At 39.7% G+C, this 18,431-nt stretch overlaps 1 protein-coding gene across 12 annotated transcripts in view; it reads left to right on the top strand.

The window, feature by feature from the left end:
* cacna1ab (calcium channel, voltage-dependent, P/Q type, alpha 1A subunit, b) overlaps nt 1–18,431 on the top strand; it is a 159,281-nt gene that overhangs the window by 74,705 nt on the left and 66,145 nt on the right. For all 12 annotated transcript variants that reach the window (XR_014874764.1, XM_085164310.1, XM_085164308.1 and 9 more), the window contains exons 7-21: nt 63–166; nt 291–406; nt 539–583; nt 859–951; nt 1,151–1,348; nt 3,652–3,764; nt 4,734–4,846; nt 5,313–5,444; nt 5,540–5,612; nt 6,820–6,940; nt 7,173–7,240; nt 10,435–10,541; nt 12,037–12,190; nt 14,021–14,625; nt 17,232–17,539. Coding sequence is in view for 11 of the 12 variants with exons in the window: in XM_085164310.1 (XP_085020436.1) it covers nt 63–166; nt 291–406; nt 539–583; nt 859–951; nt 1,151–1,348; nt 3,652–3,764; nt 4,734–4,846; nt 5,313–5,444; nt 5,540–5,612; nt 6,820–6,940; nt 7,173–7,240; nt 10,435–10,541; nt 12,037–12,190; nt 14,021–14,625; nt 17,232–17,539 (2,350 nt within the window). In the remaining variant the exon portion in view is untranslated. The remainder of the gene's footprint in view (nt 1–62; nt 167–290; nt 407–538; nt 584–858; nt 952–1,150; nt 1,349–3,651; nt 3,765–4,733; nt 4,847–5,312; nt 5,445–5,539; nt 5,613–6,819; nt 6,941–7,172; nt 7,241–10,434; nt 10,542–12,036; nt 12,191–14,020; nt 14,626–17,231; nt 17,540–18,431) is intronic.

Raw genomic sequence — 18,431 nt, 5'->3', positions numbered from 1 at the left:
AAAAGCAAAGGAAAGTTAAACCAAAAGTGCATGACCGATGTGTGGCCGTGTGTTTCTTGCAGAGTAACGATGTAAGTGGCAGTTACTTTAATTGGATGTACTACGTCCCCCTCATCATCATCGGCTCCTTCTTCATGCTCAACCTGGTGCTGGGTGTACTCTCAGGGTAAAAGCCTGCCATTTGTCTTACAAAAACAATTGAGCTTTGTTTTTTTTTCCCACAATAATTTATGTTTTGCACTTTCGTTCCATGAATAGTAAAAAAAAATAAATGACAAATGTTCCCACAGTGAATTTGCCAAAGAGAGGGAGCGAGTGGAGAACAGGAGCGAGTTCCTCAAGCTGAGGAGACAGCAGCAGATTGAGAGAGAGCTCAACGGATACCTTGAATGGATCTGTAAAGCAGGTCAGTGCGCACTCGCATTCACACCAGTGCTGACACATGCTGCTCAAGCTCCTACTAGAGAATTAAAATAAACACACACACAACCAAATCCTGATATAATGCTCGAAAATCTCATTTCATTGAATTCTACAGAGGAGGTGATTCTGGCTGAGGAAGATGCTACAGGGAACTTTGATGGTAACTAAACTTCATTTGCTGTGTTAATGTTTTTATATGACAATGAGAAAGGCACTGCCCATAGAGTATAAATAAAGGTACATCAAATAAAAGTCTAGTACAATTTTTTTTCATCTTAAATGCTTTAGCGGTTTTTAGAGCTGCTCATTTAAATGTGCAAATAAATGTGGGATTTAGCGCGGTACAGCAGCAAGTGACAGATTCTGTGGGAAGGGTGAGAGAGTGACATCTGAGAGACAGACTGAAGACGAGACAATTCGTTTCTCTCTCTCTAGGTTCGAGGCGTAGGCCAACCATCAAAACCAAAAACAACAAGACAGAGCTGCTGAACCCTGAGGAAGGAGAGGACAACATTGGAGATGCAGTAGGTAAGACAAACACAGGGATGACACGCAAAGGACGAATAAGGACCAAGAACAGAGTCGTGTTTTGAATTCTACACTATCTTTATCATTGTAAAGATAGAGGAAACTGAACTGGAGATATAAATCTGTTAAATCTTAAATATAGACTCTTATGTCTCCCTCATATCCCCTTCGTCCCCGTTTACTACCTTCTTCTTCTTAGGTTTTGCACGCTCCAGCATAAAGAGCGGTAAGGAGGGCTCCAATTACAGCAAGAAAGAGCGACGGATGCGATTCTTCATCCGTAAGATGGTGAAGACGCAGGCTTTCTACTGGATAGTGCTCTTTCTGGTGGGCCTCAACACCATCTGTGTGGCCGTGGTGCACTACGACCAGCCTGAGATGCTCACTGACTTTCTCTGTGAGTAAAAGCCAGAGACTGTACAGAAAAGATGGATGCACTGTGATGACAAACACTTGTTTGTGGACCCCAATTTTTAAGTTTTGATACTAGATGCCCTCTGTATAAAGGTACATTCATGGATTCTATAGACACATCACACACACACAGGTGGCTGCTAATTACTGCTAGCATTTTAATAAATTAACACAGGAATTTCCCTCACTAGTTCAGTTCGCCTTTATATTCTGCTAGAGACAGATTTTCTGATTCTTTTTTAAAGTGCTCTTGAGAAATAATTCAATGTTTTTCTTTGGACATTGGCTGCTTTTTCTCTTTGTTTTCAGTCTAGTGTTTTTCAAGTGACCATTTTCATGTTTTTCTGTTTGTTGAGCACCTAAGTCAAATAAACATAAGGTATGTGTTTCAAATAACCCATACCTTAGCAAAGAGCTAATTTTAAATTGTATCTGAAAGCACGTTTTTACTAGCAGCCTGCCCCATTTCTTTAATATATGAAAAAATGCCAAAGATAACAAAGTTTAACTGGCATAAAGTAGTATTTTTATACATAAAGTAGTGTTTTTGTACCAACAAGGTGATTCCCAATGAGCTATTAGTTTACAACTTGGGGTATCTCGGCATGGTGTGCAGTGTCCTTGAAAAATTTGAGGAAATCAGATGAAAGTAGAAGTGCTTGAAGTAAAAAAAAACAAACTCATCTATGGTAAATGAATAGTATCTGAAAGTTGTGGCAAAAGTCGAGCAAAGACTTGACACAGGACCTAAGAGATGCCCTTAAGCTGATCCATCCATTGTTTGAGGAAGCGTAATCAGAAATGGTCTCAGTGGAAGGCTGTCCATCAAGACGCTATTCTTAAGGAAGAGAAACGGGAAGAGAAGGCTCAGGTATCGTCATCGTTGTCATCTTTATTTATAAAGCACTTTAAAACAACCACAGCTGACGCAAAACGCTGTACATTGGAACTGAATAATAATAATTAGGTAAACTTAATTACACAAGAACTGGATTGAATATCAGGGCCAACAGTTCTGTGATGAATCAAACTCTTCAGCTGAAATCACGATCAGTATGTTCAGAGGTCAGGTGTTGACTTTCAAGCTCAAGTCTGTTTTTGGTTTATATACACAGGTTTATGTTTGCATATGCTTCAATAGATTACTGCACATATTTCCCATTTCCCTTGTAAAATACAAACAAAAGGTGGCTCAAAACCTTTGCTCAATATAGAATATACTCTATTTTTTCACATGTTAAATGCCTTTATGCTGTGAGTCATGTAACTTAAAAAGAAAATAGTACCCCAGCTCTTTATCACGTGTTATTGTGTGAGCAGCATGTTAAATGCTAATGATTAAGAATTATTACGATTAAAAACAGGAGAAATTAAAACTAGCGATTACTTCAGTATTTATACACTACTTTATATACGAATGCTGCATGTTTTATTTGGGTCACAGGAATGTCTGTTTGGCACTGATGTGCATTAACAGTACACCATGTGCAGGGATGCAAAATGCAACACTAAGGCAAACATCTGACACTACGTGTGATGTGCTTCGCTGTTTCCAGTTTAATCTCCACCGCTGCCCACTCTCACCTCATCCCAACCTGAGTCATCTTTTTTACACTTCAGATCTACCGTTTCCTCCTACACATGCAAACAAGCCTTTACAAATTTAACTACACCAAACAGCAGAAACAGAGTGTGTTCTCTATTTCTCGAGCGTTATCCCCATTCTGTAGTTACACGTATCCTTGATCTGCACTATCATGCTCAGAAGAGTTTTGTTTGCTGAGTTCCACTTGACACATGTTGTGTAACTCTTTAGTTCTAGTTGCTGGCTTGCTGCTGCTGATGTGACCCCACACATAAATACTTACTACTACATGTGTACACACAGGCCGTGATGGAGTCAGCTTGTTGTCCCTGGCTGGTGTCCAGCTGCATTAGCATACAAAGTTGTCGTTGCTGATGAAGTCCCTTCATCACCACAATCTCATACACACCTCTATTATCATTCACTCAACTGAGTCTTTCTCTCACTCTGTCATCCTCCCATCTGGTTGTCACTACTACCTTCTACATCTTTTTACCTGATTTTGATTTTTGTCTTTTTACCTCATTTGGTTTTTCTCTCCGTGGCCTCACTTTCTTTCGTTTTCGCCTTCCTTTCTCCACATCCTTATGTCGCCCTCTTGTTCTAACTCACATTCCTCGCCTTCTGTTTCTAACAAAATCCCTTCTCTTTGCTTCATTCGTGCCCCAAATCATTCTTTTCCTCCTTTGTTCTCTCTCCAGTCTATGCAGAGTTTGTCTTCCTCGGTTTGTTCATGTCTGAGATGCTGATCAAGATGTACGGTCTGGGCATCCAGCCCTACTTCCATTCCTCATTCAACTGCTTCGACTGTGTGGTGAGTGCACAAACTCACACACTAAAAAATGTACTGATTATAAAATCCATCACTGCATTTAATCTCTCACTGAATGTGTTAGTGTGGTGGTCTGCTTCTGTAGTAAGTTTTGTTTTTATTGGGGTGTTTTCTTATCAGTTTATTAATTCCTCAGCAAATGTGATCAGAAGCAAAGACTCTAACTCCAACACAGAGACATTTCCATTTATTTCTTTATTTTACAGGGGAAAATAAAAATAAAAATAAAATAAATAAAAAAATAAAATAAAACAGGATAATTTGGGCAATAAAATACCATATCTTATCTAAAAGAAGCTTCTCGGATGAGAGGTGAAACGTCTTCAAGAAACTTAAAGAAATCCAGACGCTTTTCTTCCCAAACTCCTTAGAGTACAATGACCTGGATGATTGAGAACCTTCACAGACGCATACTGTATCTAAAGTGTTAAACCTTTATCATGTTAAAAAACTGAAATGTGCTGTTGAAATTCCACTTTTTTGTCTTAAATTAAGCCATCTCAGGGATTAAATGTTTAGTGATAGGTATTAGTAAACATGGGTGTTTTCTCTGTTTTGTGATCATTCAAAAACTAAAAGTGCAAAATGTGCCTGGTCAAATTTCTTTTAAAGTTATAACCTATGACTCCTTTTTAGCTACAGTCTAATACTAGACTAATCTTCTTCTTATGACTTCTTCTTTATAAAAGTAATGTTTGCTGACAAAGCCGGTGGTCCCCTGGAAAGGACCCGACAATTCAAAGTAAAATAATAATAAAGAAAAATACATTTACCTCGGCTTCTTGGATGACTAAGCAGCATCCTAATAATGTCTATGGTATAAACAAGGGTTCTTGTGCCTTGGCAGAGGAAAAATTCTGTTTTCGGGGCTTCAGAGATTTTTTTTGATAAATAAATACAAACTTAAACTTCTAATAGCTGCTGACTGTATTGAATTGTGTGTGCGTGCAGGTAATAGTCGGCAGTATCTTCGAGGTTGTGTGGGCCACCATAAAACCAGGCACGTCCTTCGGGATCAGCGTGTTACGAGCTCTGCGATTGCTCCGCATCTTTAAAGTCACAAAGTAAGTGTCTCTCGCTCTTCCTCTGACTTCTCTTAGACTTGCATGCTCTTCCATCAGTACACAAATGAGACGATGATGATAATGAAGCACATGATAAGAGGCCGAGCTTATGGTACGATTGTAATGAAAGAGAGTTGGATGTTACTAGTGCACGTCATTCTATTTGGGACACCTGTTGGTTACTGGAGAAGCTCAGAGGTGGTAAAAACAGGAGGGTATACATGAAAAGGAGCAAAACAGCTCAGACACAATTTCATGTTAAAATATCAAATGAACAAAATAAAGGCTGAATTCGGCTTAAAAACATGTACCTGTTCAGAGTTTACGTAAATGGTTTCGATGCTCTTCTTTATCGCTGCCCTCTTTCCTTCCTCCTCTCTCTTTTCTTCTATTGCTTACTTTTTTTGTTGTCTCGTTTATCCTCATCATGTGTCCTTCTTCTTGCACATGTCCTCCTTTACCTCAGGTACTGGGCACCACTTCGAAACCTGGTGGTTTCTCTGCTGAACTCCATGAAGTCCATTGTCAGCTTGCTGTTCCTCCTCTTCCTCTTCATCGTGGTATTTGCCTTGTTGGGGATGCAGCTGTTTGGAGGACAGTCAGTATCACCACTAACTTAAAAAGAAGCTCAACTGCCAGTGTTAAAATTGAGCATCTATTTTCTTACTGTACATTTTGCTTTCTTCTCCTTAGATTTAACTTTGACGACGGAACGCCTCCTACTAACTTTGACACGTTTGCTGCAGCAATCATGACAGTGTTTCAGGTGGGGAAGAAAGCTTTGTGCCTGGTTTCTTAGAGAACGAAGCAAATATTAAAATGAGAGTAACTCTGTTTTCCAGACACATTTCTACACTTCACATGACTGAATATTAACAAAGCCTATTGTTGTGCTGTCATCAGTCTTGTTCAGTTCTGACTGCAGGTCCAATGTTTCTGTGTTGTCTTGCAGTGATTTAGAAAGCTGTCTTTTGTTAGGAGCAGTTTTTGCTTTATTTTCTTTCAGTGACTTTGTCAGAGCTGTGTCACTCAAATGTACCAGCTGTATGTGTGTATCAGAGTGTGTAGAGGTATCTAAAGGGCTGAGAGCATTTAAAGTAACACAACTTCATGTCTAATTAGGGATATCTGATGTTTGGATTGGACAGTGGTCTGATCCTTACTCGAAAAGCTTGATTGGACAATGTATGTATGGCTGATAAATTCAGCTTACTTGTTGTTTACTACAAAGCACATCAACAGCAGATTAAGCATGACGGTTATCGTAGCATGGAGGAATTTCACAGCAAAGCCGCTGCAGCTTGGAGACGTTGCAGTCCAGCAACTCCCAAAACCTTTTAACTAGAAATGGTGTTCAAGTGAGTTGACGCAAAAAAGAATACGTAAAATCTCTGTGAATATTTTGTGTGTCGTGTATTTCGTTGAACTCCTGTGTTCTAAAGGCAGCCGTTCACACCAACTGTGTGATTTTGCTGAAAGAATTTGCGACATTTCTTTTTTCTAACCAAGCTCCAGTTTTTCAGATCTGAATAAACAGATCTGACCAATCAGATTATTGCATTTCGCAATACGTGCACTTTTAGCTCAAAATGCGCAGTACTGAATATAGTAAAAATAATACAGTTTTTAGTTCAGACACACAACTAGATGCTGCTCTGGGTCAATCAGATCTCCAAAATTATTTCTCTGGAAATATCGAGCGAAATATGTGCAAACCATGAAGTTCTCCCAGCTGCTGTGTTCTCTTTATTATGTGATTTTTGAGGATGAATATTCCACAAAAATGCAACACATTCAGTGCGCATATACATTACACCACAAGCTCAGATCCAAATGTTATTGGTTACGTTATTATTACTGCTTGATTACTTATTGTTAACAGCTAAGTGGTCAAGCAGTGAAGCGACTAAAGGTTTTCACAGCAAACTCACTTCTTTTATATCAGACCAATGAAACTAAAACTCTCTCAACAGATTCTGACAGGAGAAGACTGGAATGAGGTGATGTACTATGGCATTGAGTCCCAGGGTGGAGTGAAAGACAAGGGGATGATCTTCTCCATCTTCTTTATTGTCCTGACACTCTTTGGCAACTGTATCCTGCCTTCACGCTTACCTGTGCATGTACTCAAATGTGCTGTATACATGTACAGTATCTATATGTACTAAGAAAAGTTATACAGATGCATATATTTTGTCATACACATAAAATTCAACTTGTTTTGCTTCTTCTGTCATTTGCTTGTCTACAACACGTCGTATCTTTTTTGTCTCCACTTGGTTTTCTGCTTCCTGTCAGCATTTCTCCCTAACCTCTGCCACCACAGACACTCTGCTTAACGTCTTCTTGGCCATCGCTGTTGACAATCTGGCCAATGCCCAGGAGCTCACAAAGGTACAGGTCTACGTGTTATGCTATGTGTTACCCAGCTGTTGTGGTTAGCTAAAGCACTTGCAAGCATAAAGATCTTCCTGGCAGCTTTCACTGTGAGAATGCTTTGGGCCAGTTTATAGAAATATACACTGCTGATAAAATTTAAACAAACACTTTTTAATCAGAGTATAACATCAAGTTATACTCTGTTAAACTGATTTGGTCAATTAAGTAGCAGAGGGGATTTTTCATCAGTTTCAGCTGCTTTGGTGTTTTTTTTCTCAAAGATTTATTTATTGCTTTTCCAACAACATTTTAACCAACAGGAAGAGAGAGTTCAAATAAAATAAAGGAGAAAATTAATAAAAAAAAATTTAAAAAAATTTGAGTGTATAATAGTAATGTATGTACATCATATATGAATAGTGTTAGGGGAACACATAGATATAGTTATACATACTCTCCCATGTAGATCATTCAGATATTATTACAGGAAGAAAAAAAATATATATATATATATGTATATATATATATATATATATATATATATAAATAAATAAAACAAAACAAAACAAAACAAAATAACCCCCCCCCCCCCGCAAAAAAAGTAAAAAAAACAAAAAAAAACAAACAAACAAACAAAAAAAAAAAAAACACAAGGGTTAACAGATAGTGCTCCAGAAAAGTATAAAACAAGTATAACATAGTGAGACATAGGTTTAAGTGCATTATTCCAGGGCTTCAGGCTGAAGTTTAGTCCAAGGGTGTCAAGTTAGTTAGAGAGGCATCTGAACTAACGGTTGCAGTGATAAACTGTGTCCTCTTCAGTTCCAGTCCATTTAATTTCACATCTCTTCTCCTGTCCTATTGAGCAGTCCAGCACTCGCAGGCCCCCCAGGTTCTCTTTAACAGCTGCAACACTACTTCTCCCATACAGGTTGAATGGATATAGTCATTTCTATTCACTATCGATCGTCTCCTCACTTTCCAAAAATAACAAAAAATTTCCCCACATTTTTTTAAAGGAAGCATGTTTACCCTTTATCATAGACGTAAGTTTCTCCAAAGCAAGGGATTTTGACAGTGTCGATAACCAAGTTCTCAGGTGTGGTCTACTAATGGATTTCCATGATTTGGCTATGCTATATTTCGCCTGTAACAGGCAGAAGATTGTGGTTTTTTGGTTAACCTTACTCAGCTGGATTTCAGCGGGGAAAATTCCTAGGATGCATAGTTTAGGACACAGTTTCAGCTTGACACTTGTAATATGCGCAATTACATCTAAAACTTCTTTCCAAAACTTTTGGATTTTTGAGCATTCCCATAGGCAATGCATCAGTGTGCCTTTTCCCCCACATTTAACACATATGTCTGGGGTTTTGGGGTCAAATTTGTTTAATAATGTTGGGGTGATATATGTTCTCATTAACCATTTATACTGAATTAGTTTAAATTGGGCGTTTATAGATTGTGTTTGGGCTTTCAAGCAGGCTTTTTGCCATTCCTCTGTAGTTATTCTACACTCTAAGTCTTGACACCATGCAAGTCTTTCTTTTTCTGAAGATGTTTGAGAGCCGTCTCTGAGGTTGCTGTAAAAAACGGGATATTAAACCCTTCTTCAGCTGATGGTTTATTGCTATGTCCTCTAATGAGTTTAGAGTGGGCAATGTTAGGGATTTTTGAGTTTTTGAAATGAAGCTTCTGATTTGAAGAAATTTGAAAAAGTGTTTAGTTGGAATGCCAAATTTCTGTGTCAAGCCATTAAAACATAGTAGGGTGTCCTTGTCAAATAGGTCTGCAACTTTGCACAGGCCTCTGACGGCCCACATTTTAAAGCCCAAATCTTTCCAGCCGGGTTTAAAAGCCCTATTGCCCCAGATAGGTGAGAATTGGGATAGTGCTGGCGTTTCATTTTTAAACTTGAGTGCGTCGAACCAGACACGGATGGTATTTTTAACAAAGAGGTTTGGTGTATCTTTCATCAGATCTTTATACTTTGCGGAGCTGCTTTGGTGTTAATAAAAACAACAGGTGCACTAGAGGGGTAGCAATGAGACAACCCCCAAAACAGGAACGGTTTCACAGGTGGAGGACACTGAGATTTTTTCCTCCTCGTCTTTTCTGACTTTTTTTTTTTCACTAGTTTTGCATTTGGCTACAGTCAGTGTTACTACTGGTAGCATGAGGCGATACCTGGATCCTGCAGAGGTTGCACAGATAGTCTTCTGGGATGGCACATCAATTTGTGCCACTGCCAGAACATTTCTCCCGGCACAGTCTCAAAAGCATGAAGGAGATTCCAGGAGAGCTGGACAGGGCTGTAGGAGGTCCTTAACCTCTTAAGCCCCAAGCCTACCTGATCTCCTGCCTTTTGCCCCCGTATCAGGGGGCGTTGGGGCTTAAGAGGTTAACACATGAGCAGAACCGGTATCTGCTCATTTGTGCAAGGAGGGACAGCATGACCTCCAGCAGGTTACTGGTGTGAATGTCTCTGACCAAACAATCAAAAACAGGGCCTGGCATCCTCTAGTTTGCTCACTGACCTCTGTCCAGGAGCTCAGTGATGCCCTGGTCAAGATATGGGAGGATGGACGCCATCCATCCTGTGATTAGGAGAATGCTCCGATGTTGTCGGCATGCATACAAAGATATGGAGGTCATACAGACTGTTGAGTATTAATTTTGAGTTGCTACAATGAAATTTTGACAAAATGGACTAGCCTGCCACATCATTCTTGCACTTTAGGTAGATGCTCTATCCTTTTGTTCCTAACACATTACCAGTCCATATTAACATAGATATTCACTGAGACCTGATGTGTTTTCGAAATGTTTCTTAATTAATTCATTTATTTATTTTTGTGCGGTGTAGTATCCTAAAACTTATTTTTGTGTATTTCACTTTTATATGTCAAAAACACTTGCTGCACTTGTAGGCACAGCAAGTGTTTCCAGTGTTCAAAATTGACCTCATGGAAACCTCTCATCTTGTCTCCAGCTACAGTAAACTTAGTTCTTGTTTGCCAACTATAGTGCAGCTGGCAGTCATTTCAGGTGTTTTGCTAGATTGACAAGAAGACACCTTCAAGCGGCATTAAGTCACTGAAGAGGGAAGAATTGTTTTCGTCTCCAGTGTTGGTGGGAGTTCATTTTGCTCAACCTCTATCAGTATTTACACTAAAAATTTAGACCAGATTACTGTTCTTCTTTAACAGGATGAAGAAGAACAGGAAGAGGCAGCCAATCAGAAGACAGCACTACAGAAGGCAAAGGAGGTGGCAGAGGTCAGCCCTCTGTCAGCTGCCAACCTGTCTATTGCTGCGTGAGTTGACACATTTACACAGATAACCCTCAAAGATGTGAGTACATTCAAAACACTGCACATAAAATCCATCATGTGGCTGCAGTGACAAAGAGGCACAATCCCACGTGCGATGTTTTTTTTTTTTCTTCCAGGACTGTCTTTCGTAACATTTGTGATTGGCAGGCATTCATTTGCACACAACACACACACAGTCACCATCACACTCTCACTGTTCTCTAAAACACGATAAAGCGATTGTTCTGAGAGTGAAAGGAACAGATTCAGGGCTTTGTGAAGGGAAGAAGAGCGAGAGGCGGACAGTCTGTAGAATCTTCTCCTGGCAGCAGAAACACTGACAATAGTATACATGAGAATGTTGCTCAAATAAACTCACTGCTCCTTTGGAAGTCACTGGACTTTTTAGTCGCTGTGGCTCACTGAGCCTGTGCTGAGAAGATTTGGTGCTGGTAAATTGTGTTGGAGAGATGGTCCTCAGTCACAGGTGAAGATAATTCCTTCATAAAACTGCTCACAACATGATCTGATTCATTTCTGAAAAAAACTCCAATCTTATTTTATTTGTTGTTTTCAGTAATAATGAGGCAAGTAAGATGCATTTCTTTTATTCAAACCAGTATCAGCCAAGCTGCAAAGCTCTTACCTAAACAGTCTACATGAATAAATAAGAACATACATAAAGTCATACATGTAATTGGATTTTCCCTTTAAGGATGTTAGGAGAAAAACCTCAGGAAGCAAAGAATCACGGGCCCAGAGTTAATTCATGTACATGGGCGATTCCTGAGCACGATCTGTCAACTACAGAGTCGTGCAGAAATGCGCGCCGAGCATCTGCTCAAACTTTATTATATACTGTCTTATCTTGCATAACACTCATGGGTGGAGTACAAGTTAAGGAAAAAACAACTTCTTATCTGGTGATTGCATACGAGGCTGCGCAGGGTGCAGCCTTGCAAGACAAAGATGAACAAGTTGATTAACGATCTTGTAGTGGGTGTTGTCTAAACTTGAGCAACTTCTTCATGTGGTCACTTTGTTCCAGTTAAAGAAATGCTGACACGCTATGTACAGGCATTACTGCGAAATTCAAATAACGCTAAACATAAGCGATTATTACAGTTGAATATTAATAAAATTCAAAATCTTTTAACAAAGGATGAACCGTTTTTACATTACTGCTACTGATGTGTGGCTAAATTTCAGTGGGTTTGTCCTCAAGTGTCTAATCCTTCTTTTCCTTTTTCTTTCTCACTTACTCATTACCATCTCTTTCCCCATAACACCTCTGACAACAATACAATGACACCAATTTCCTTGCTTATTCATTCTTCAACATCTTCACTTTATCTCCACCTCGTCCTCCTGCCTTACCTGAAATCACTCACATCTGCCTTTCTTTTATTTTACTACACCCTCTCGTGTTTCCCCTCCATCTTCGCCGTAACTAAAACTCCTTTTCTCCCGCCTAACATCCCCTCATTTCCCCCAACAGTAAGGAGCAGCAAAAGAACCACACCAAGGGAAATAAGTCGGTGTGGGAGCAGAGAACAAGTGAGATTCGCCGACAGAACCTAATGACGAGCCGCGAGGCGCTCTACAATGAGCTGGAGCAGGAAGACTGGAAGGTGGGAGTGGAGGGAGAAGAGGTGAGGTGTTTCCCCCCTTAAGAAAAAAACACATATACACATATATATACAGTCTACTCCTGATATATATGGTAAATATTTGTTGTAATGTGTGTAAAGCAATCTGTAACCACCTTAAAGGGATATTAACACCACTTCTTTTTGATTGGATGACTCTTGGAGGACACTTGTGACACATGTATTAACATGTAACATGACATTGAAAATCCTCTATTGTAAGGTCAAAAACATTGTATCAGAATGTTTATGTGCATTGTTCTCCACGAGTTGGAGCTCCTGCTCAATTGCAAGTAATTTTAAAGCTAATCTATAATTCTGAGATTGAGTTTATCTTAACCCTCTTAGGTGTAAGTCATCATTGGTTATAACCCCATCAACTGCTCCAAACCTTATGCATGTGTGCCTTTTTTTGTCCTCTGATTACCAAGATTTTGGAAAACAGCTTAAAAAGAATTACATATTCTGATTGCATAGAGTTAGAGTTATGGTTGCCACTGATGATGACTTAGACCATAGATGGGTATTGAATGTAAAGTCTATTTAAGATCAGTAAACTTTATCTCACAGTAATATCCAATGTCCAGTCAATGTGACAGTCATTGCTTGGTGTCTTGATGCACGCTCAATTATCCAGGTAAGGAAATCCCAAAAAGTTGATTCTGTTCATCATTCATTTTCGTCCAGCTGAAAATGTCAAGATGAACAGGATCAACTTTTTGGGAGTCATTGCTCAGTGTTTGTCTTCTTTTCCATAATTAGATTTCATATATAAAACTGATAACTGCTGTGTATTCTGGGTCATAACGTAATCTACATGTTTTGATGCCAGAGTGTAATATCCCTTTAAGCCTGTGAAGGAGTGTTATTTTTGCAATGCTATATGGGACGGCTTGAAGCTGCGTGCTTGGGGGCAATGCAATATTAAAGTGGGGCATGCAGAGAAAGCAGTGGACTCAAAACTGGAATGGGGCAAAGTGCAAATCAGGAGTTGGCTGGATATGACTCAGCATGTATGTTCACAGCTGGTTCTGTTTTAGCATTTTGTGGCTTTACAAATAAAAAAAAATGTTTAAAAACTTGTTCACGTGGAGCCAAAAATGGTGGGCTGTTTGCTGAACTGTGTATCTGTGACCCAGGGGAGGGAATGGGACCGGCACGAGTGCTGTAAATCCTGCTTGTTTATTTCTGGGTCAACATATGTATATATAAAATATGATACCAAAGAAGGTTAAAATACTCCGGACTATATTTGATTTGCCAGCTTAGAAGCAATTGCCACTGCAACCCAAAATACATGAAAAGCTGATGTATTTTGCTTATTTGCTTCTTTAAAACAGCAATTTAAAAAGTTTCAAGCATGCATGGATGGCAGTGTCATTGCTGTGGTTTTATTCTAGAGCAGCTGTTTTCTTTCCATTTGCAGTATTGTTTTTTTTTACTCATTATTACATGATTTACTGTCTTTTATTAATATACTGTCTATTTGAAATACACAACCATGGAAAACAACCACTAATGTTTAGATTTGCTACTTGCTATGTGACAAAAAATTTCAAAGGACAATTTAAATTTAAAAAATATACATCTTAACATAAATGATCACCTAGACAAGAGATTCTTGTTTGCAAATGATAAACTGCTAGAGCTAACTGCTCTAGGATTCAATTAAATTCAAGTAAATGTATTTGATTGAAATGTATTATAAGTGGTGTACTGAGACCAGCTTAGAAAAACATTATCATACATGGCTAGCTGCTCCAGGGCTAAGATTTGGCTGATGTTTGCATACAACCTCGTAATGTCATCTGCTACCCTGTCACCCTAACTCAGGCGTCTTACCCACGGAAAGGACGTGGTGACATGAAAACCCACTTGGACAGGCCGTTGGTGGTGAACCCACAGGATAACCGCAATAATAACACCAACAAGACCCAACCTGGAGAACTGCCACTTGACCAGGAGTACCGGCGCCAGGACATAGATCATTGCCGCCGCACCGCCCACTGCTATCACTACGACCGCGATCACCATCAGAAACCCTTTGGGCCAGAGAGCAGAGAGACAAGCCAGCTATCAGAGACCCGTATGGAGCACGGCTTCAGCTGCACATCTCTGGGTAACGTGGAGGCGAGCGTAGAGGGCCGTCCAGGGGAGGAGAGGCACAGCCACCGGAGCCATCGGGGCCATCGGCACCGGAACAGGGAAGGCCGTGAAGCTCGCAGCGTTTCCCCCCACCAGAGTGAGGCAGGAGAAGGACATAATGAGCACAGGAGGGCCAGGCAGCACCGCAGGGCAGCAAGAGAAGGAGAGGAAGGCAGGCGACACCGATCCAGGGGGAAAGAAGGAGAGGGGGGGAAAATCGTGGAAGGAGAAGAGCGGAGAGCAAGACGACATCGACATGGCAACCATGATAAGAGCAAAGGGCATTGCAGAAGGTAAGGAAAGTCTCGAATTAAATCCTGTCAGTCATTAATACTCAGTATAGGTTGTTGTACTGGTGAATACAGTGGTTAGAAATGACCTAACAACCAAAATTATTGCAAACGTTTTCAATGAACTTGCTATCACTGTGCCTTTGAAGTAGTCACTTCCATCTTACATACAGTCTTAGATGGCTAATGGCTACAACCTACAGCCATTAAAGATAATATTTAAAACGCTGTCTGTAAATGGCCTGTATTTGTATAGCGCTTTACTAGTCCCTAAGGACCCCAAAGCGCTTTACACATCCAGTCATCCACCCATTCACACACTGGTGATGGCAAGCTACATTGTAGCCACAGCCACCCTGGAGCGCACTGGAGGCGAGGCTGCCGGACACTGGCGCCACCGGGCCCCCACCACCAGTAGGCAGTGGGTGAAGTGTCTTGCCCAAGGACACAACGACTGAGACAGTCCAAGCCGGGGCTCGAACCGGCAACCTTCCGATTACAAGACGAACTGCCAACTCTTGAGCCACGATCATAAATGTAGTCTCCTCAGTCCAGCGGTCATAACTTTATGATAGTTAAGAGTTAAAAGACCTGAGATGATTAAAGACTAGTGAGGACACCACTGATTGAAGTTCATTAGTGTTATTCACACAACTGCAGACATTTCAAATCCATTTAAAATCTGATTGTCGAATCTAAACAATAAAAAGTATTAAGCAGCACAATTAGCCACCAAAACTTTGGTAAAGTAACATTACTGTAAAATTTTGTAGGTTCTAGTTAAAAATCACACAATTATCACACAGCGTATATATAGTGGTCCCTCGTTTATCACGGTAGTTACGTTCTAAAAACAACCTGCGATAAGTGAAATCCCCGAAGTAGCCAGCTTTATTTTTACAGTTATTATAGCTGTTTTAAGGCTGTAAAACCCCTCACTACACACTTTATACACTTTTTTCTGACAGATATGAACATGTTCACACTTTTCTCTCTTGTTTAAACACTCTTAAAGTTCAAACCCTTGTAGAAAAATAAGTCCAGTATTATAGAATAAAACCAAAGTCACCCGCGGTTGCCTTTGACGGTGCAAAACATTTGATCGACATTGTTGTGTTTGTTGGGGAGAAAACGTACAAACATACAGTGCAGCATTTCAGAGTCACGCTGCTAGCGATCAAAGATTTATGTAAATTTGACAAGCTGAACGCAATCTGTGCTGTACAGGAGACACGGCACGGGATTGATTGACAGTGGTCTACAGCCAATCAGGATGCAGAACACAATGAGCTGTAAAAAAAACAAACAAAAAAAAGCATGCAAGATTGCACAAAACATAATCCGCGAAACAGCGAGGCCTTGAGAGGTGAACCGCGTTATAACGAGTGACCACTGTATGTAGTTAATTTATTTACTGTACACTGAAAAAAATGAAATAAAAGGTTAAAGTTACTTAGTAGTTTGATGATTTTTAATCAGTTATGTAACTAAAACTCTGGTCAATTAGTTTAACTCACCTGGTCAGTTTGTTCAGTATGACTTTAGTGATTTGATCTATTCAACAGCCTGCAGTCCTGTTCATATTATATACAAAACGTAATGCAAAATGAAAGAAGACATTCATTTGTTTTAATAGATTTAGTGTTCTGTGATGTAATTCCCGGAACAAGTAAAAGTACAAACGTGTTCACGCCTTCTTAATATTTTTACCCAGCTCTTTGGGACTGATTTTAGTTGTGGGTTAAATGAGAGAGCGATTAGTAGAATCAAACACCAGAAAGGTAGTATTTACTGCATGAAGTCCAAGTTGCTGTTTTGCTATGAGGGTCCCTGGTGCCAAAAAGCTGACTCAAAGTGCTGAGAGGTCATCGTCTGTCAATGTTGTAACATCCTCCATGAACATGGTGTAGGACAGATGAGGGTGTGACCTCATCTCCCAGAGCTAGTTGTCATTCACTAACAAACAGATCCATTTAAAATCTGAAATTCAACCAAATTGTTCACTGATTAAATCTACTGCACACTTAGTTGATCAGGGCTCCATTTCATCACAGTGTTCCTTACCATTCTTCATATATCTGCGTTGCACATTTTAAGACAGTGAACATCTAGGCTAAATGTCCTTGAACAGTGCAAAGCTATAAATTCAAATTGCAGTGTCTTTGTAACCAATCAGAGAGCTCCTTACATTGCTCCACATGGCTAATTTGCATTGCATTGTCTACAAGGATCAAAGGAGTTTTTAAGTGAAATAGCTAATACAATAGTTAATCTATTAGCTAATTTCACAGCTAATTCCATAGTTACTCCCATTGCTAATTTTGTAGCTAATCCCAAAGAAAGCAGGAAAAGGAAATGCAATAAAAAAACTGGAATGGAAAAGAAATGAAAATGCCATTTTAAATGTTAGTTCTGAATTTAGAATTTTGTAAAGACTGTTTATTGAGAGTTTAAGACTTTTAAATTAAAACTACCAGGCTATGTATTACAACTATATAAAGACACATATCAAGTGCATCATGGGATATTGGCCTTGGTAGAGAATCTGCCCTTCTGTGTGCTCTGCGTTGCTCTTGTGACATCTCCCCCATCTCTTTTTCCTTCATCAGGGAACACCACAGTACTGGACCAAGCCTCTCTACCACCCGTCCTATACAGCAGTATAATGAGGACCTGGACAACTTCCGCAACAACAGCAAGCTGGCCAATGCCCACGAGCACCCTTACGCCCTACCACCAGATCACCCTGACCATCCTGACCATGTCAATAACCTGCTCAACTGCCGCGATGCTGATACCCACACACTGCTTCACAGCATGGACAGCTTGATTCTCACTAGCATGGTTAAACCTGACTACACAGCCATAGAAATGCCCCCTGTCTACCCTTACCCCTCGACCAACGCCATCTTACAAGGTGAATCTTGGAGGCTCGTATGACTATAAAACTAAAGATTGGCTTTTTGGGGTCTATAATTTGTTTGATAGGCATCTTCTAGTTTAGACAGAGAGACATTAATGCAGTACAAACTGTACTTCTGACTGGTAGTACTGACTTTAACGTTAGAGGACTCTTCGAGAAACACGTCAAAGATACTTTTAAAAATGTATAAAAGAGTGTTTTGTTTTGTTTTTTATGGGTCAGATTGCAAAAACATTATACTTAAAATATTATTTATTTTTGATGCCATTATACCTTCATGGTATTTCAGAGTATTTTTCAACAATAAAATGTAGAGCTAATGCAACGAGAGCTAATGCAACGAGAGCTAATGCAACGAGAGCTAACGCAGTAATGAAAAACCTTTCTGGCAGGTACTCTACTATAATAATATGCACTCCTTATGCTCCAATAATGCCTGATAATTTCTGCTGCAGCAGCTACCTGCGTTTACTGAAAGGACATAGGCTTGTGGACAATGTGGTCAATAAACTGCATTTGTATACACTTAGATATGGCAGTAGACGAGTGTCTGACCTCCACCTTTTTTATTAATACTAAACTGCATGGATGCAGTTTTATTTTTACCTTATACCAAACGTTCACAGTCACCATTGCTTCCAGGCTGCTGCCTGTTCAACCAATAAAGAGCGCCCTCCAGTGGTCACTCATGAGAAGTTCACTACAATACTGCACCCCACTTTTTTATCAGTTTAATTTTTTTTAAACATGTTTTTGACTGTACTATAATACTGTGTATAATATCACTGCAGTGACACCTAAATTAAAATTGTTGGCTTTCCTCTTGAACTTAACAACAGTGCAATATCAGTCTTTATGTGTCAAACGTTATCTCTTTGTGTCTGTC

This window comes from Neolamprologus multifasciatus, chromosome 6, assembly GCF_963576455.1.
Source record: "Neolamprologus multifasciatus chromosome 6, fNeoMul1.2, whole genome shotgun sequence".
NCBI classification, from domain to species: domain Eukaryota; kingdom Metazoa; phylum Chordata; class Actinopteri; order Cichliformes; family Cichlidae; genus Neolamprologus; species Neolamprologus multifasciatus.
This window is presented reverse-complemented; position numbering and strand designations above follow the sequence as displayed.